The sequence below is a fragment of the Panthera tigris genome, chromosome A1, assembly GCF_018350195.1.
Source record: "Panthera tigris isolate Pti1 chromosome A1, P.tigris_Pti1_mat1.1, whole genome shotgun sequence".
NCBI classification, from domain to species: domain Eukaryota; kingdom Metazoa; phylum Chordata; class Mammalia; order Carnivora; family Felidae; genus Panthera; species Panthera tigris.
In genome coordinates this window covers 105,420,310-105,441,752 of record NC_056660.1, presented here as the reverse complement: position 1 = coordinate 105,441,752, position 21,443 = coordinate 105,420,310, and the positions used below count along the sequence as shown (strand labels likewise).

At 38.3% G+C, this 21,443-nt stretch overlaps 1 protein-coding gene across 1 annotated transcript in view; it reads left to right on the top strand.

Moving 5' to 3' along the window:
• Nucleotides 1–21,443, top strand: part of FBN2 (fibrillin 2) — a 255,813-nt gene that overhangs the window by 105,090 nt on the left and 129,280 nt on the right. The window contains exon 8 of the mRNA XM_007087821.2: nucleotides 18,881–19,006. Coding sequence (XP_007087883.2) covers nucleotides 18,881–19,006 — 126 coding nt within the window. The remainder of the gene's footprint in view (nucleotides 1–18,880; nucleotides 19,007–21,443) is intronic.

The following is a 21,443-nucleotide window of genomic DNA, read 5'->3' as shown; positions in this document are numbered from 1 at the left end:
TACTGTGAATATTTAGTTGTAGGCTTAGAAAATTAATTCAGCTTAACATACTCATAGAATACAGCTGTTAACAAATTAGATTATCATAATTTTTCCTCCCACATGGGATATTTTGCCCTAATTTACCGTGATAGAAAAAATATTTTTCATCATTAACTAATAAAAAACCAGGAAGTATAGCATTCTGACATTTAGTTGAAATTTGATTTTATATTTTAAAATATTTTCTGTATGTTTATTTTCCTTGCAGCTTCAAGGTGGAAGACTTTTGGTCTTCTTTTTTTCCCACATAATACAATGTTGCATCTTATATAAATCCTTTGTACTAGTATATATAATCTGTAGTGGCTAGTTAATTGAATATTAATATTTCTATCTGACATCAAGAAAGTATGGATCCCATGACTATAATGTATTCTGGAATCTTCTCTTTGAGAAGGTAATTAAAATTTCATTGTGTTGTTCTTTTAGGAACATTAGCATACTGTATGTAACTGCTGTTTTCATTATTTGAATAACCTGTGAGCAGCAGAAGTGAGCTAAGGGAGAGGAAATGGGGGCGGGGAAGAGAGAGTGTTCTGCCTTCAGGGACCCATCCCGCCCCTGCAGGCTGTATAAAAAGAATCCTTAAAGAATTTGAAGAGAACAGTAGTGAGGATCTTTTTGGAAAAGTGTTGTCCACGAACTGGTTTTGGAGAGAGGAATATCAGTGGAGCCTGACTCAGATCTGAAAAGTCTCACTTCTGCATTTCCTGAATTTTAGAGGTAAAGGATACATTTCCCATTTGCCAGGTGAGGACCTCACAGAAAAGAATGAATTAATGTGGTCTTGAGGTGGTTTCTGCCCGCGTGGACTCCTGTAGGGTGGGTGACCCTAGCATGGAGATAAATTGTCAGAAGCCTGGGGCTGCTGGGAGACTTGTAAGTGGCCAGAAAGAGGAGTTATCCCTAGGATCGATGGGGAGAGGTGAGAGACCTTCTTCACTGGAGCACTGGGAGGTTTTCCAAAATATCAGTAAATCCTTAGGCTTTATAGGTGTCTTGCCCAGAGGGCAGGCAAGCTAGAGTTCATTCAGAAGAAAATTTATTGATACGGAGCTCCTGGCACACCTCTATACCCTGGGAGTAGATTATTGAACAAACATAAAAATCCTTGCTCTTGGACAACTTCTTTTAGAAGCAAGGAACAGACAATAAACAAGTAAAATCTACAGTGAGATGTGATAAAACCACCAGAAAAACAAAGCAAGATGAGAGCCTATAAAGCGCTAATGGAAGTTTGAAGGGGGTGAGAGAATAAACCATGGCTTTCTAGGAAGAACCAGCCAGTGCAGCAGCCCTGAAACAGGGGCAGCCCTGAGCTGTGGATAGGCCATTGTGACTGGAGCAGGATGCCCTGGAGGAGACAGGTACAAGACAGGTTTGGAGATGTAGCCTGGGACCATATTTTGTGGGGCTTTGAAGGCTGGGGTAAGTACTTTGACTTTCATTTGGATTCTCGAAATGGGAGCCAGTGGAAGGTTTTAAGTAGAAGAGTGACCTATTCTGACCTTCATTTTGAAAGATTTATATGGGTGCTGAGTGGTAAAGAGATAATAAGGGAACAAATATGGAGGCAGGGAGACCAGTGAGGAGGCTACTGCCATAATCTAAGTAAGAAGTGATGGTATCCTGACCAGGGGTTTATTGGTAAAAGTAAGGAGAAGTGGTTGAATTCCAGATGGATTTTGCAGGTTGAACCATCAGAATTTATTAACAGAACACTTGTGGAGTAATAGAAGAAAAGATCAATTAATTCTGAGGTTTGGGGAACAGTAAAGGCTGAAGTCGCTATTATATGAGATGGAGAACATCTGTGAGTAGAACGTGGTTGGGGAGGAAAGATACCAGAGGCTGTGCTTTAAAATGGGTAATTTGAGACACCTGCTAGACATTCAGGTAGATGTTTGTTGTTGGATATACTGGTCAAGTTCAGGGGCAAGGTCAAGGCTGGCTATATATATATATATATAAATTTGGGAGCCTTTAACTTATAGTTGATATTTAAAGGCCTGAGAATACATGAGATCGTGAAGGGAGCATTTTTTTAAATTTGTTTTTAATGTTTATTTATTTTTGAGACAGAGAGAGACAGAGCATGAACGGGAGAGGGTCAGAGAGAGAGGGAGAAACAGAATCTGAAGCAGGCTCCAGGCTCTGAGCTGTCAGCACAGAGCCTGACACGGGGCTCGAACTCACGGACTGTGAGATCATGACCTGAGCCAAAGTCGGACGCTTAACTGACTGAGCCAACCAGGTGCCCCAGGGAGCATTTTGATAGAGAAGTCTGAAGGCTGACCTCTCATACACTTCAACATTTAGAGGTCCAAGAGATAAGAACCAGCAGAAAAGACCGAGAAGGAAAAGTCTGTTGGATTACACCTCCACCCACCGAGTTAAGATCTTTGTTACAAGTAACTGTCTTCTCTCCTCACCCCTGCAACCTTGAAAGTGCTCATTACTAATTAGGGAAGAAGGAGTTGAAAGAGAGAAGAAAAAAGACAACCATGTTATCTCTATCCCTGGAGGTGTAAAGCCTAGGACAGGCTGAAGTTGGGGATTTGGAGAAGTTTTAATTGGATGAGACATTAGAACTGTATGATTATTGGATTTGAGTGGACATTTTGTTCCTCTGAAACACATGGGAAAACCTGTGGGAACCGCATGAGATTTCCTAGGGTCAGAAAAGAATGGGTCAAAAGAAACTGTGCAAAATGGCAGTGGGAGATAATAAAGTTCCTTTATGCAAGCACCTTAGTGGTTTCAGATACCTATTGCCATATATTCTATCAGTTTATATGAAACTATTAAAAACAAGTATAACTTCCTGACTTACAGTTGACTTTTGCATAAATCATCAATCAGGTACTCTGAGTAATGTAAGAAAAAGGGAATTGAAACATGAAGGTCTTTCACAGTCTCAGGGAAGGACCCCTGAGGTGTTTTGGTGTCCTTGAGAATTGCCCAAGTAACTTCCTCTGGAATAAGCAACAGTTCTGTCCTGTACTAAAAAGCAGTCATTGTAGTATATACTGTCAACGTGTGTCTGTGCTCCATTAGCTCAGATAGAGTGGAACCCCACCAAGGCCCAGTCCGAGTCTTGGTGAGCCTATCTAGTCAGATTGTTTTGAATCTGCTATTTCATGTAGAGAATGCTAGTGAATGTCTTGTTATATGTATGCAACCCCACCACCCTCATGAGCAGTTCATGAGGCCCTTGGAGGCTGAGTCTTAGGAGGGACTCCTCACTACTACTCACACATCCACACCTACACCCCCATTTGTGCCTCTATACAAACACGTCTGTATAGTTGAGTGTGTTTGTAGTTACTTATTGAAAGTAAACTGAATGTATATGAACGTAATCTGTCAGGTGAATAAGGAATTCAACCAAACCCAAGAAAATACAACTGTACCAATGATAAGATTAGCTTTTCTTTATAAGAATTGTACATAGCATGTGTCTTAGTAACTGGGCATACCACTTTGGTTGAGTTTGTTTCATTATATGATAATGATGGGATTCAGGGCAAACCACCTCCCCAAAATACCATTTTGGCAGATTGGCTCTTTTGAATTGAAATTACTTAAGAAACAGCAGTGCAAGAAGGACCCTTGACCCTCCCTTTATACCTTTGAAAGCACGAAATAAATTCCCCTTCCACCTGGAGGGTGGACATCATCATTAACACCAGATAGAGGTTTCAGGGCCAGGAAACTGTATAAAGAAACTTTGTTACTTCTTCATTAATTTGCTACTCCAAGCCCAAACTCCTTTGTCAAACCTTCACAAATAATGTTCCTTTGTTTAAAAGGTATAAAAATCTGTCTGCTTTGGTCAGTTCTTTGAGCCTCATATTTCTGTGGACTCCCTTATGTAAGAAATTAGTTTTTCACTTATTAAATCTGTCTTATGTCAATTATTAGGCCAGCCAACGAATGTAGAAGGGAATAAGGGAAAAATTTTCCTCCCTGAAGTGAAAAGTATAAAATGCAGACTATAAAAAAAAGAGATTTAACGAGTATTTATATGATAATTCTGCCATGGAATGTAGGACAGATTTCTTTTTTCAGTTCATGCCATTTATTCGGAACATACAGACTAAATAACTGGATGCATCAGTAGAGTATTGATAAAAAATCAAAATGTTTAAAATTTTTTTTAATGTTTATTTATTTTTGAGAGAGACAAGTATGAGTGGGGGAGGGGCAGAGAGAGAGGGAGACCCAGAATCCGAAGCAGGCTCCAGGCTCTGAGTGGTCAGCACAGAGCTTAAAGGGGCGGGGTCAAACTCCCAAACTGCAAGATCATGACCTGAGCCAAAGCCTGTCACTCAACACACTGAGCCACACAGGTACCCCAAGATGTTTTTGTTTTTGATTTAAATCCAAGTTAGTTAACATATAGTGTAGTAATGATTTCAGTAATAGAATTTAGTGATTCATCACTTACATATAAGTGCTCATCCCAGCAAGTGTCTTCTTTATGCCCTTCCCCATTTTTTAAATATGAAATTTATAGTCAAATTGGTTTCCATACAACACCCAGTGCTCATCCCAAAAGGTGCCCTCCTCAATACCCATCACCCACCCTCCCCTCCCTCCCACCCCCCATCAACCCTCAGTTTGTTCTCAGTTTTTAAGTCTCTTATGCTTTGGCTCTCTCCCACTCTAACCTCTTTTTTTTTTTTTTCCTTCCCCTCCCCCATGGGTTTCTGTTAAGTTTCTCAGGATCCACATAAGAGTGAAACCATATGGTATCTGTCTTTCTCTGTATGACTTATTTCACTTAGCATAACATTCTCCAGTTCCATCCACGTTGCTACAAAAGGCCATATTTCATTCTTTCTCATTGCCACGTAGTATTCCATTGTCCTGACAGGCCCCTTGCCCATTTAGCATATCCCCCTACCCAATACCCCGCCAGTAACCCTCAGTTTGTTCTCTGTGTTTAAGAGTCTCTTATGGTTTGTCTCCCTCTCTGGTTTTATATTATTTTTGCTTTCCTTCCCTTATGTTTATCTATTTTGAATCTTACATTCCACATGAGTGAAATCATATGAAATTTGTGTTTCTCTGACTTATTTCGCTTAGCAGAACACACACTAGTTCCATCCACGTTGTTGCAAATGGCAAGATTTCATTCTTTCTGATCACTGAGTAGTATTCCAATGTGTATATATATACCACATCTTCTTTATCCATTCATTGGTCAGTGGACATTTGGGCTCTTTCCATACCTTGGCTATTGTTGATAGTGCTGCTAAAAACATTGGGGTGCCTGTGCCCCTTTGAACCAGCAATTTTGTATCCTTTGGATAAATATTTTAGTAGTGCAATTGCTGGGTCGTAGGATAGTTCTATTTTTAATTTTTTGAGGAACCTCCACACTATTTTCCAGAGTGGCTGCACCAGTGGCATTCACTGTTCCTCTTTCTCTGCATCCTCACCAACATCTGTTGTTGCCTGAGTTGTTAATGTTAGTCATTCTGACAGGTGTGAGGTGGTATCTCATTGTGGTTTGGATTTGTATTTCTCTGATGCTGAGTGATACTGAGCAATTTTCATGTGTCGGTTGGCCATCTGGATGTCTTCTCTGGAAAAGTGTCCATTCATGTCTTTTGCCCGTTTCTTCACTGGATTATTTGGTTTTGGGTGTTGATTTTGATAAGTTCTTTATAGATTTTGGATACTTACCCTTTATCGGATATGTCATTTGCAAATATCTTCTCCCATTCTGTCAGTTGCCTTTTAGTTGTGCTGATTGTTTCCTTTGCTGTGCACAAGCTTTTTATCTTGATGAGGTCCAATAGTTCATTTTTGCTTTTGTTTCCCTTACCTCCAGAGACATGTCAAGTTAGAAGTTGCTGTGGCTGAGGTCAAAAAGGTTGTTGCCTGTTTCCTCCTCAAGGATTTTGATGGCTTCCTGTTACATTGAGGTCTTTCATCCATTTTGAGTTTATTCTTGTGTATGGTGTAAGAAACTGGTCCAGGTTCCTTCTTCTGCATGTCGCTGTCCAGTTTTCCCAACACCACTTGGGGAAGATGTCTTTTTTCTGTTAGATGTTCTTTCCTGCTTTGACAAAGATTAATTGGCTGTACATTTTTAGGTCCGTTTCTGGGTTCTCTCTTTTCTTCCCTTGATCTATGTGTCTGTTTTTGTGCCAGTTCCATACTTTCTTGATGATTATAGCTTTGTAGTACAGCTTGAAGTTGGGAATTGAGATGCCTCCATCTTTGGTTTTCTTTTTCAGGATTGCTGTGGCTCTTCAGGTCTTTTCTGGTTCCATACAAATTTTAGGATTATTTGTTCTAGCTCTGTGAAGAATGCTGGTGTTATTTTGATATGGATTGCATTGAATATTTAGATTGCTTTGGGTGGCATCAACATTTAAACGATATTTGTTCTTCCAATCCATGAGCATGGAATGTTTTTCAATTTTTTTGTGTCTTTTTCAATTTCTTTCATAAGGTTTCTACAGTTTTCAATGTATAGATTTTTCACCTCTTTGGTTAGGTTTATTCCTAGGTTTTTATGTTTTTTGGTGCAATTGGGATCAATTCCTTGATTTCTCCCACTGCTGCTTTGGTATGTAGAAATGCAACCGATTTCTGTGCATGGATTTTATATCCTATGACTTTGCTGAATTCATAGATCAGTTCTCGCAGTTTTTTTAGTGTAATCTTTTGGGTTTTCCACGTAGACTATCATGTCATCTGTGAAGAGTGAAAGTTTGACTTCCTCCTTGCCAGTTGGGATGCCTTTTATTTCTTTGTGTTGTCTGATTGCTGAGGCTAGGATTTCCAACACTTTGTTGAATAACAGTGGTGAGGGTGGATGTCCCTGTCATGTTCCTGACCTTAGAGGGAAAGCTCTCAGTTTTTCTCCATTGAGGATGATATTATCAGTGGGTCTTTTATATATGGCTTTTATGATCTTGAGGTATGATCCTTCTGTCACTACTTTCTTGAGAGTTTTTATCAAGAAAGGATGCTGTGTTTTGTCAACTACTTTGTCTGCATCTATTGAGAAAATCATGTGGTTCTTAGCCCTTCTTTTATTAATGTGATGTATCACATTGATTGATTTGCAGATATTGAACCAGCCTTGCATCCCAGGAATATATCCTACTCGATTGTGGTGAATAATTCTTTGAATGTATTGTTGGATCCAGTTTGTTTATATATTGTCAAGAATTTTTGTATCCATGTTCATCAGGGGAATTGGGCTGTAGTTCTCCTTTTTAGTGGGGTCTTCATCTGGTTTTGGAATCAAGGTAATGCTGGCTTCATAGAATGAGTTTGGAAGTTTTCCTTCCATTTCTATTTTTTTTGCAACAGCTTCAACGTAATTGGTGCTAACTCTTCTTTAAATGTTTGATAGAATTCCCATGCAAAGACAGATGGCCCTGGACTCTTTTTTGGGGGGAAATTTTTTATTACCAATTGGGTTGCTTTACTGGTTATGGGTCTGTTCAACTTTTCTATTTTTTTGTGTTTCAGTTTTGGTAGTTTATATGTTTTTGGAATTTACCCATTTCTTCCAGAGTGCCCAATTTATTGGCATATAATTGCTCCTAATATTCTCTTATCGTTGTTTGTATTTCTGCATTGTTGGTTGTGATCTCTTCTCTTTCATTTGTGATTTTATTTATTTGGGTCCTTTCTTTTTTCTTTTTGATCAAACTGGGTAGGGATTTATCAATTTTGTTAATTCTTTCAAAGAACCAGCTCGTGGTTTCATTGATCTGTTCTACTGTGTTTTTCTTGTTTTTTTGTTTTTTATTTTTTATTTTATATCAATGATTTCTGCTCTAATCTTTATTATTTCCCTTATTCCGCCTTTTTTGGGCCTTGTTTCCTGTTCTTTTTCCAGCTCTTTTAGGTATAAAGTTAGGTTGTATATTTGAGACCTTTCTTTCTTCTTTAGGAAGGGATGGATTGCTATATACTTCCCTCTTATGACTGCCTTTGCTGCATCCCAGAGGTTAGGGGCTGTCATGTTCTCGTTTTCATTGGCTTCCATGTACTTTTTATTTTCCTCTTTAATTTCTCAGTTAACCCATTCATTCTTTAGTAGGATGTTCTTTAATCTCCATGTATTCATGGTCTTTCCAAAATTTTTCTTGTGGTTGATTTCAAGTTTCACAGCATTGTGGTCTGAAAATATGCAAGATATAATCAATCTTTTTGTGCTTGTTGAAGGCTGATTTGTGTTCCAGTATGTGATCTGTTCTGGAGAATGTTTCATGTGTACTAGAGAAGAATGTGTGTGCTACTGCTTTAGGATGTAATGTTCTGCATATATCTCTGTTAAGCCCACCCAGTCCATTGTGTCATTCAAAGCCATTGTTTCCTTGTGATTTTCTGTTTAGATGGTCTGTCCATTGCTGAAAGTGGGGTGTTGAAGTCTCCTCCTATTATGGTATTATTATCAATGAGTTCTTTATGTTGGTGATTAATTGATTTATATATTTGGGTGCTTCCATATTGAGAGTATAAATAGTTATAATTGTTAGATCTTTTTGGTGGATAGACCCCTTAATTATGATAGAATGCCCTTCTTCATCTCTCGTTACAGTCTTTATTTTAAAATCTAGTTTGTCTGATATAAGTATAGCTACTCCAGCTATCTTTTGACAACCATTAGCATAATAGATCATTCTCCATCCTCTTACTTTCAATCTGCAGGTGTCTTTAGGTCTATAATGCGTCTCTTGTAAGCTGCATATAGATGAGTTTTATCTCCTATGGGGTTGTGATTTAAAACCCCACACTTCAGAGATTCTGCAGCTTGGATTCACACCGACTCTTGGGGTGAGGATCTCATTTAGCAATGGCCAAGTACCACCTTGCCCCAGAAAATGTTTGTGTGATCCTGCAGTGATAGAGGTTCAGAGACTGTGGCAAAGGACAACACACAGCTGGCGCCAGGTTTTACCGCACTCTCGTGCCTTTTCCCAGTTGCAGCAAATTTGCCTGCTCTGTGGGGTCTGCTGGTACCTTTGCCTGTGAGGAGGCCATATGGCCTCTACCAAATGCATTTCAATCAGGGGAACCACTTCTCCCCATGTGTCACATGGACCCCTCAGACCCCACTGCCTGCTCCCCGCCCTACTTCCTCACCAGAGCACCTCCAGGCACTGAGATTCCAGAACTTCAGAGTCTGCACTCCACTGTTTGTACAATCCTGGTGGTAATGAAACCCTCTCTTTTCTTCCTATCAGTGGTTTTGGGAAACAGATTTCTTGTTCAGTCACTTGCGAGTGTTTTTACTCTTTGTCTCTTTTTCTCTCCCAACTCCTTTTGAGGGAGTGTATTTTCTGCACTTTCCCAGTGCACTGCTGTCTCCCCTCTGCTGTTCTTTTTCCCCCTCTCCTCTGTCCTCTCTCCACAAAAACAGCTTCTTACTCTTCAGCTTTTCTCTCAAGTTATGCATATTGTTGTGTTAATCCTCAGATTAATTTCCTAGGTGTGCAAAAACGGTTTGGTGCTGGTCAAGCTGTGTTTCAGGGAGGAGATAAACTAAGGGTCTCCCTGCTGCCCCACCATCTTAATTCCTCCCCTGATAAAGTTTTCTTAAATCAGGGTTTTACTGTATTAAGCCAAAATACATCTTGAGATCCCGAGGGTTTTATAATTACATCTCAATGTCCTAATGCTTAACAAGAAAAAAAAAAAGGGAACAGAAAATATTAAATTCTTGCATTTTGGCCAAGTCCAAATAGTTATAGCAAATTTAACTTTGTAATTTCCTGACTTTTTTGTTGTTCAAATTGTAGGTTTTACCCAACATTAAAGGAGGCTTTCAATTTAATTTCCCTGTATTTAAATGTTTAAGGCAGTTGTGGAGGGCAGAAAGGATGGGAAGAAAGAAAGCTTCTGGAGGACATAGTTTTAACAGCTCACCACTCAGTTGTTAAAAATATTCTCCTCTAGAAGCTCAGCATTGTCAGTTTAAGTCTTCATTCTTTCAGAACTTGTAGAGGACTTCATCTTACTTGTTTAAAAGGGTAAGATGATGTTTCCACCCTGTGTAAATTGGAAAAAGAGACAGAGAAAGGAAAGGAAAGGAAAACCCCTTCTGGTAAATAGCTACGCTTCCCAAGAAATACCATTGGGGGATGCCGACCAAAAATGTAAGCTCCTGTTGTTTGCCTGGGTTATCAGTGACTTTTATGTCTTTTGAAATAGAAGTAGCTTTCCAACTGTTGTTTTAATCTTAAAAAACCCAGTAATGCAAGTGCCTCTTGCTGCTGTTACTTCATGCATCAGTTACTCCAAATGAGTGTTTAGAAAGATGCAGTATTGATTTCAAGCCAAAAGAGAACCATTTGTTACATGGCTATAGAAGTGGTCTTTTTAAATAATGTCATTATTCTGCCTAAAGAGACAAAAGAACTTTTTAAAAAAAGTTTATTTGTTTATTTTGAGCGGGAGAGAGAGAGAGAGAGGATGTGCATGGAGGAGGGTCAGAGAGAGAGGGAGAGAGGGAATCCCAAGCAGGCTGTGTACTGTCAGCACAGAGCCTGACGTGGGACTCAATCCCATGAACCGTGAGATCATGACCTGAGCTGAAATCAAGAATCAGACGTTTAACCAACAGAGCCATCCAGATGCTCCCAGACCAAAAAAAAAAAAAAAAAAAAAACCAAAAAACAACAAAACCCAAAAAAACAAAACAAAAAAAAAACAACAAAAACAAACAGTTAATTACAAAGTCCCTTTAGTGCTCATTAAGGTTAACGCACAGAGACTATTTTATATTTTAAATGTACTTCCTTAAGATTAATAACAAGAGGAAAGAGGGACCAAGAAGGAATATATAATAGTACTGTAGTGAAATGCTGAGGTACCACAAGCATACTGATAGTAAATGATAGACAGCATCCCTGTACAGTGGATATACAGTGGATTGGGGTATTTTCCATCATCCTAAAAAGATATCTTTCCCTTTCTATCTTCATTTTGCGCTGCTGCCCTCTTTTTTCTTTCTTTTCCACATCAGACTTGGGAATTATCTACAGTTAGGCTCTACTTCCTATATTCTGACTTATTCTAGAACCCTCTGCAGTCTGTGCAGTCATGTGAAACTCATTTCATCAAGATTACCAGGTAGACTTTTCCTACTCCGTAGCTTGCCTGGTATTCCTGCAGAAAAAAATCATCTACATGTGGTTGCCTGACCCCAGCCCCCATCACTAGAGTGCCTGTGTCTGTCTCCTGTATTTCCTTCCTTTGTGTGCAGCCTCCCAGTAGGCCTGTACACCACCCCACAGTTATGTCAGCCGAAGCATGCACAGATATTGTCTGTAGCACCTCTGCACCCAGCCTGTGGGTATGTACCTTACCAGTGCTTCCCATATACCTCATTGCCCTCCTGAAGCTGGGGCCGCTCTTGACTCCTCCCTTTCCTGACATGACTGTCCTTTCTTCCCCATTATCTCTTGGAATACTGAGGCACCTTTCTTTGGGATCTCCCTATCTCCTATTGTCCCACCACGGTCCTTTGTCCACATTGTAGGCACAATGATCTTTCCAAAGTCCATGGTTGGCCATGTCCCTCCTGTGTTTGAGTCCCCCAATTTCTTGATAAAATTCCTGCATGACCATCCTCTGCTTTCCTCTCTAGCTTCCTTTCTTTCTATGCACTCTTTGATTCAGTCCATTAACATTTATTTCCTCAAAAAAATCATGCTCCTTCTTGCCTCACCTTTTGTGTATGCTCTTCCCTCTGCCTGGAAAACAGTACTCCACTCATCTTCGTAGCCTGGTGGGGGCCTGTTTTCTGACATGTTTTGGTGTGACTATGAATGTCCTGTGGAAGTCTGTCCTGACCCATTTCTCTTCTGTGTTTCTCTTTCATCCTGCGCTGCTCGTTGCACTGCTCATAGTATTGGTCACCCCACACTGACATCAGGTATAACTCTGATCTCTCAGCTACCAGCGCCAGCTTCTGGAGAAGGAGTCCAGCAGACCCCAGGTTTCAGCTCTGCTCACTGCTGTGAAATTCTGTTTGTGGTCCAAGGAAACATTTATCTCGTGTTTTGCAACCAGCTGGGTCTCTTGTTTTATTTTTATTTTTTATTTTTGTATGTCATCTGTCACTGTTATGTGATTGGAGCAGAGAGGAGTACCAGAGCATCTTGACTGGAAGTCACAGTCTGCATGTTTAATAAGCCTTCCAGGTCATTTTGTGTGTGTGTGTGTGTGTGTGTGTGTGTGTGTGTGTGTGTGTGTGTGTACGTTAAAGTTTTGTAACATCTGTCCTTTATTTTACCTAAAAGACTGCAGCTCTTTGACATGAACTTATTCAACCTCAGATTCTCTTACTACAACCCCATTTTCCATATTCCCTGCCTTTGATGAAGTGTCTTCCCATCTTTCCAGAGCAGAATGTTCCAGCTCTGTACTTTACTCCATCACCTTTCTAAGACTCCTGACTCTTGCTGTTAATTGGCTCAGTTTCTAACTTGTGTCTCTTCTCTTTCCTGACTCTTTGTCTTATCTACAATCAAGGCCATCTACATCAAACCTCTGTCCACTTTCTCTTTAGTCTCCTGTCACTATATTCTTTCTGACTTTGTTCACTGTGAAGTTTCCTAAAAGCATAGTCTGTAGCAGCAATCTCACTACCACCCCACCAATTATTTCTTACCCCTTTGTAAAATTGCCTTCGTTCTCATGAATCCTTCGTAGCATTTATCATTCTTGGTTACCCTTTTCCTTCTTAAATATTATTCCTTGATGTCTTAGTTTCCTAATATTGCTATAACATATTACCAAAAACTTAGTGACTTAAAACACGAGTTATTTTTTTACCGTTTTGGAAATCACATGTCCAGAATGGGTCTCACCAGGCTGAAGTCAAGGTATCAGCAGGACATTCTATTCCTTCTGCAGTGTCTAGGGGAGAATTCATTTTCTTTACTTACCTGATTTCTAGAAACTTCCTTCGTTACTGGCTTGTGGCCCCCTTCCGTCTTCAAAGTTAATGGTGCAGCATCTTCAAATCTCTCTCCAGATCTGACATTTCTACCTCATCTCCCACTTATAAGAACTCTTGATTATATTGGACCCAGGACCAGATAATCCAAGACTGTCTCCTCATCTCAAGATGAGTTGATTAGCAATCTTGATTCTCCCTTGTCATATGAACTAACATATTCACAGGTTCCCAGGATTAGGACTCTGACTTCATTGGTAGAGTCACTGTCCTGCCTGTCACATTTGACCTCTTTAATATATAAATTGTTAAAAAAAAATGAATAAATAAAATTTAAATCACTTTTCAGTAATCCTAGTGATCTTTCTTTTCTTTATTTTCTTCACTCACTTCACACTGATGGTTTCATCTGTGTTTATCTATAGTTGCTGGTCCCTTTATAAAGATCTACCCTGGATTTTCAGCTACTTTCTAGATATTATTAGCTCAAAATGTTAGTGATGAAACCATCAACTTCCCCCAAAATATTTTTCCTTGATTTTATTAATTTTGTTAATATAAGTTCAATAATGAAATCTTACTATCCCTTTCTCTTATTCTTGCTTTAACTTTCAGGACGTTTCTTTCATTTATTATTTCCTTTCCTAGTCCCCCCTCATTAACTGCAGCCTGGATCATGTTATTATCTGTACTGTCCCTGCCCTGTTCTTACCTTAGCCCTGTGTTTATCAACATAGGCAGATATTTTTACCAAAAGTAAAATTCTCTTTTTATTAAGTTTTTAATTTTAATTCCAGTATAGTTAACGTACAGGTTTATATTAGCTTCAGGTGTACTCTTTAGTGATTCACCACTTCTGTACATTGTTCAGTACTCATCGTGGTAAGTGTACTCTTTAAACCCCATCAAAAGTAAAATTCTGGGGCGCCTAGGTAGCTCCATTAGTTGGGCATCTGACTCTCGATTTCAGCTCAGGCTGTGATACCCAGGCTAGATGTATACCCAAGTGAAATTAGAGCATATGTCCACATAAAAGTAGTACCCAAGTGTTCATAGCAGCTTTATCCACAACAGCCAAAAAGATGGAAACAGCTTGAATATCCACCCACTGAGGAATGAATGAATAAAATGTGATATATCCATACAATGGAATATTATTCAGCAATTAGAAGGAATAAGGTACTAATATATGCCACAACATTGAGAAACATTGAAAACATGCTACTTGAAAGATGCCAGTCACGAAAAACCATATATTTTATGATTCCATTTATATGAAATGTCTAGAACAGGCAACCCTATAGAGACGGATGAGTTGTTATTAGTTGTGGATTTTTTAGTTATACTTAGGTTACTTACTCTCTGAAGCATAGAGGCAGGTCAGGAGAGTGCTGGGATGGAAGTACTTCTGGGGGAATGAACATGTTCTAAAATTAAGTTGTAGTGGTGGTTGTACAACCCTGTAGATGAACTAAAAACCATTGAATTTTTCACTGTAAGTGGGTGAATTGTACTACCATATAATACTATATTTCAGTAAATCTGTTTATGAATAATCAGTGGAATTCTGAGGACAAGTAATACACACCATACTTTCAAACTCTGAAAAGGGGAAAGCAAACGTTAATTTTCCATCACAGCTTATTTTGCCATTTTGATAATGACTATTGTCCTCATAAAGGCTTGAAGAAGGTAGCCATTTGTTGCACTTAAAATTTAGTCATAAATTTAAATAGCATATTCATGGTTCAATGTAAAATGGAAATACACTTTTTTCCTATACCAAAAAGAAAAGTATGCAGACTAGACCAAATACATATAGTTCCTTGGCATTGATGGAAATAAAATACAAACACTTGTTTAAAACAAAATGTTTTGTTTGTTCTAAGTTCTCTGTAACATAATTGTTACAGGGACTGCTTTATCATATGACGTCCGTATTGGGATTGACAGAATCTCTAGGGCAATGTTCTTAGAATTCAGTGATATCTGAGATCACACTTAGCACTGCTTATCAAATTATTCATTATATTCTGCTTAGAGTAAGATTTACAGTAAATGTTGTAAATGTTGGTTGACAAATATGAGGTTCTGTGGTTTGGCAGTCAAATCTATCAGATGGTTTTGCTTAGATCTAATTCTCTTTAAAAAAAACTCTGTATTCAACTTCTTCAAATTACCAAGCTCTTTCCAGTCCTTCCATGCCACACCCAACAACCCTCTCCTTTTGACAGTGTTGTTGCTCACCTCCATTCCTCATACTCTCCCTCTTCTCTCCTTCATTTTTCCTTCCCAGTCTCCTATGCTGACTTTGCTTCCTTTGGGTTTCTTTTTTTATATGGTGGTGGTTCTCAGAAGTTCCCTCCTTAAATTCAACTCTTTTCATTCATGTATCTTCTTTGGACATCTCATTTATTGCTACAACTTCAAATATAGTCCATAGAGTTGGTGATAAATCACAAATGTACATCTTTACCCCTTATATATAAGTTTCAATTTTGTAGCTATGTAGTTGGAATTGCTCTCCATTTCTCATAAAAATCTCAAGTTCAAAAAAGCCAAAACCTGGCTTAACCTCAAAATGTTCCTCCATGTCCCATTCTCTGTTAATAGCACTACCATTGTCTCCTTCGCTAATCAAGCTAGAAGTTTACAATCCTGTTGCAAAAATCCTGTTGATTTCTCCTTCCTCATGTCTCATGAATATGTATTCTCTTCCTCATCATAACGCCTCCTCCATGCTGTCATTACTGATCACTGGACTATTCATTGTCTACATTAAACACAAGAATTACCTTTCTAAAATATTGATTTGCTTACATAATGTTTTTACTTACTTTAAACTCCTTCATAGACACCATAAATCACCTCAGAATAAAAGTCAAAGTCCTTGGGAGGACTCTTCAGGGTTCATAGTATGGCTAACTAGCTAAACTTCACTTCTGTCAACTTCCTACCCATTCTGGTATACTTTCCATGCTCCAACTGTGCTATATTTTCAGATATACTCACCCATGCTGGTTTCTATTCTTGTTGTTCTTTATTAGTCTAAAACTGACTGAATTCTACTTGCCACAGTAATTGGTTCAGGACTCCAGCCCTTTGCCAATCAGCATATTCTCCTGGCTAAAGGAATATAGATCAAAACATTAGGACAAAAGAGAAGATTTGCGGGTGCTCCTGGGAAAAAGTTTTCTCTCTCCTAAGAGAAAGCCCTGGGAAGAGACACCCTCTCTTCTAACTAGATGTCCTAGTCAAAGGTCTAGCCTAGAATTGCTACAGCCTTTTTGCTCCCATCAAGGAAGGCAGTCTAAGAATCAAGTCAAAGCACAGAGGAGTGCATAGTTGAACACATCTCAGAGAAACTGAGCAATAGACCTTGGCTTAAACCGATCCTGACGTCCATGCCTATGGACATCCAAATACGTAAGCTGTTAAATATTTCCTTTATGTCCATTTAGACCAGTTTTTCTGATACCTGCCTACAAAAGCCTCCAAACTGGTAAATAAACTTTAAAAAATATTTCAAGGGAATGTGGGTGGAGGCACATCAGATATGCAGAGGATGAATGAAACCAACTCCTTTTATTAAGACTTTGCCTTTTCCTGTGAATACACTCCTCACCCTTAGACACACTTACGTATATCTCACCATGCAGTGTATACTTTATATTTGCACACATCCTTCTTACCATAAACATTAATGATAAATTTAAATATTAATTGATGAATAAATATTGGGCATGACTGCATTGAAATGCAGAGTGTTTTGGTCAGTTAAAAATAAAGCACTGAATTTTAAAAATTAGGGTAGGCAGTCTACCCAAAAATGAAATAAATTCCTGTTTTTCATATAGGATTCCTAAATACTTGAGCGGGAGCCTTTTACATACAATTACTTGGAAGCTGACTTTTTTAAGGTTTGTAGTTAATTCTAAGAATTTTGAAACATGGAGTTTTTGTACAATAAAATATTTAACACAAAACCACAAATTTAATATCACTCCATGTGTTCCTCTCTGTTCCAGATTTTTTAAGGAAAAAGAAAAATGTCAAACATCTTTCAGTTTTCTACTCTTTGTTGTTAAGGAGGGTATTTGGAAATAGAGCACAAAGAAGCTCTTTATTATGAAAGGAAATGCCTAGAAATAAGAGTTAATGCTTAAATGAAGGACTTTAGGTTTCTAATTTTTAAGTATTTAGATCAATCCTGGTCTTCATAAGTGCCTTGACTGTTGGTATGACTTTAAAGGATCAGAAGACAACTTGTGGTGTTTCACCTTTGTGCTGCTTCCTACTTTACTGTGTTCTGTTCTCTTTTATAGTCTTCCTTATCCTGGAGTGATTGATCAATGTATTTGGTGATTAAAGTGTAAATTTCTAGCCTCCTTTCTGTTCTGAATCCACGTTCAGTTTTATTAAGTAGCACTGCGCTTAGATAGCAGTATAAGATGCAATAGGTCCTAATTTTGCACACATGGTTTCATTTTGTTGGATTAAATCTGATGGTAACAGCACCACATTATGTATTTGCTTCTCATGAAGTCAATTCATGTTAGAATTCTGCTCTCTCTTAGGGAATTGGTCAATTTTGATTTGTACCACTGTGCCTTCAGTGGCTAACTGCTAAACCTCAAATGAAGATATTATTTCAGGGAATGTCTGAATCTGATAAATTTTTTTATGAGAACATTCCAAGAAGACACACAGGCTTATAGTTATTTCATGACGCAGCTTGTAGGCAAGAGTAACTTGTCAGACTAAATGGGGAAAAAAAGAATGATTAGATTAATAGAGGAATTCAAAAAAGAGATTGCCAACCATTTCTGAAAATTGTGGGGTTTAAAATTTCTTTCCTTGTATTTACAAGAATATAATTTTTTCCTGTTTTGATACATTAAAAAATATATATGCAAATTAAAAAAACAAAAGAATCTAAAAGCTCAGGTTTGCTGGTCAGTAATCATCCACGTTTATGACTTTTCCCTGTATTCATTGGTCTTTGTGCTTTAAAGAAGATGGCCAACTCCTGGGTTTCCCTTACAATTGCTCATTTCCTTGTAAATGTATTAGCAATTAGCTCCCAGTGTACCTAATTGTAGTTTTGTTTGACTTTCGACCTTTCTCTGCTTACTGAACTAGAAGAAAAATAGATTAATGCTTATGTAAATGGCCAGGTTTTCTGCTTTAGTGAAAGCTTAAAAGAAAGCAGACCTTTGATTAAGGGGATGTAAGGGGATAGACTAGTCCCAGCATTGAGTAAGCTGAATGGGTAAGTGCAGGGAGGTACAATAGGAAAACTGGACACCTCCCAAAGCCTCCCAAGTTTGCCCTCTGCCATGTTTCTGTATTATTTTAGATTTAAAGTTAATTCCCAGAATGTCAAATATACCCATATTCAAATGGAAGTACGAAAACATATCCTGAAGCCAAATAGAAAAAAAAAATTTGTGCTGCCTTTGTTGGCTCAAATAATTAGTGTGAAAATTAGCTATAAATTTTTAAATGTATTTAGTTATTCCACATTTTAAAATGTAATCCCGTATGTGTTTTTTAAAAACCGTAGTAGGATAATTCCTAATTGATGTAGAATGGAAACTAAAACATTGACATTTTTACTTATTTTCAATTTAAGTTGCATTTGGGGGGGAGAAAAGGATATAGAGTTTTGCTTTAGTTGGCGTTGTTTTACTGCCATGGGAGTTTGCTTTCATCTCAGTTCCCATAGATGTGTGTGAGAAATTCTTCAGGGTCTGAAACAAGAATATATTCAGGGTTATATGATCTGACCTAATCAACCATGAGTACTCTGATACTCTTTAAAAAAAAAATCCCTTGTAAAAGCTGTTTAATGGAGGCCTTTCTCAATCATCTTCTCCTCCTTCCCTTGATTAGACATCGATGAGTGCAGCGTCATTCCTGGGATATGTGTGACTGGCGAATGTTCCAACACCGTGGGAAGCTATTTTTGCGTTTGTCCACGTGGATATGTAACCTCAACAGATGGCTCTCGGTGCATCGGTAAGCCTTGGATTTTTGAAGGCACAATACAGTGCTCCTTTATAATAACAGAATAGCCCAAACACGTATGAAGATGGCAACGATTATAAAACCATTGGGTAAATGGCTGAAAAGGTTGTTTAAAATAAATGGTACCACTATTGAGGGATTGATAGACCAGGTGCTCTTTGCAAAGACTTCAGTTTCACAAGCCATCTGGGTTTGTTTTATGTTGTCAGAGTCATTTTGGAAATGAAGAAAGACTTCCTCAAGACATTGCTCTTGGCCAGTGCTAGAGACAAAAAGGCCTGAAGAAAGATTTTTTTTTTTTTAATCTGCCTTGGGAACCGGGATGTAGTAATTAAAGTTTCTTTTGTTGCTGTGCATTCATTATGAATGCATGTCAGTGTCTTATTTACTTAGAGCTTGTTTATTCTAGTGAAAATAACTATTGCAGAAAAGAAATTGACACCTTTAATTTTGTGTTTTAAACATATTCAGAGTAGAGCCAAATACATTTGTATGTTTTCCTTTGTTTAGACAAATGAAACACTGCTTCTCAGTTATGATGTAGGTCATCCTTTATTGAGCAAAGCTTAAACTTAGGGCAACCATCCAACAGTGAACATGAGGGATGGGGATCCCTCCTTCAAAATACTGTGTTGTCATCCTAAATAATAGAAGAACAACAATGGCTGTCATAGAAGAAACAGAGGTAGTGGTAGTGAAAATAATAGCATTTCTGGGGCACCTGGGTGGCTTGGTCAGTTGGGCATCTGACTTTGGCTCATGTCATGAACTCATGGTTCATGGGTTCGACCCCGCGTCGGGCTTTGTGCTGACACCCCGGAGCCTGGAGCCTGCTTTGGATTCTGTCTTCCTCTCTCTGTTCCTCTGCTGCTCGCACTCTGTCTCTCTCTCTCTCTCTCAAAAATAAATAAAAATTTAAAAAATTAAAATAAATAATAGTTACCATTTATGAGACGCATGCCACATGTAAGGCATTGGACAGCTATCTTATCTCATTATCTCATAGCTCTGGGGCCTTGAGCGATATACTGACCTGTCTGTATTTCAGTTTCTTCTAGTACATGTGCAATAAAATATTTCTTTATTGTTTTTTTCCTTTTTTTTTTTTAACTTCAAGTTAGTTAACATATACTGTAATATTGGTTTCAGGAGTAGAATTTAGTGATTCATCACTTACGTATATCACCCAGTGCTCAACCCAACACATGCCCTCCTTAATGCCCATCACCCATTTAGCTCATCCCTCCCTCCATACCCCTCCATCAACCCTCAGTTCTCTATATTTAAGAATCTCTTATGGTTTGCCTCCTTCTCTGTTTTTATTTTATTTTATTTTTCCTTCCCTTCCCCTGTGTTCATAAAATATATTTATTGTTATTACGAGGAGGAGAAGAAGGATATATATGCCTGCACTGGACCCATATGTTATGTAATCCTTGTAATAGCTCTGTGTGATATGTGTAATTATTCATATTTGCATACAATGACATTTGAGGTTCAGAGAATTTAAGTGACTTACACAATAGTACAGAGCCAATAGATGGAACCAGTGTTCTTATCCAGATTGCTCCAGTAACACCTGCATCTGTGTTACTGCCCCACTATGCTGCCTCCTTACCTACTTTAAGGCAGTGGATAACCTGTGTCTAAATATCAAGGTCTTAGCCTGAGTGGTTTCTTTAGCACCATATGAACAATCTGCTTTAAGAGGTAGGATGTCTGCTTCTAGCCTTCCTCTCCCCTCTTAGAGTGACAAGATTTGAATGATAGTTGTTTGTTCTTTATGAATGCATCAAAGTTATTATCTTATGTTAGGTCAAACATTTTATGTGGAATATTAGGTCTATCACATGGAGAAAATTTAATCAGTTTTAGGGTCAGTATGCCCATTGATTCACTGCATGTAAGTCTAATTCATGTAACATAATTTCAAAGTCAGCTGTCAGTGAGAGTTGAAAACTAGTAAGAACTACCCCCACTGGCTTGATTTTCTAAAACTATGTAGGAAGACACTGTGTGTACACACATCCACACATCCGCCACCTTGAAACAGACATAGACCCAATGCTGTAGGAGAAATAGCCATTTGGAAGCCATCATTGAACATCACTTGCTGGATGCCATTGACCCTGGTTTCAGGAAACTTACGTTCTAGAATATGGCAAGGTGAAAAAGGGAGGCTGGAGACGTAAGCGACTCTATTATTGTGAAGTTCTGGAAATCCAAGTAAGGTATTTTTTTTGTATTTTATTTGGTAGGCACTGTAGAGTAATTGAAGGCCTTTGAGAATGGATTGGAATGGAAGTTTCTAAGGGGTGATAAGGGAAATAAATTAGTTAGAAAGAAGAATTTGACACAACAAATGTTAGTTTTTTATATTATATTTCCAAATTGTATCCTCATATTTGATTTTTTAAAATTTCTAAAT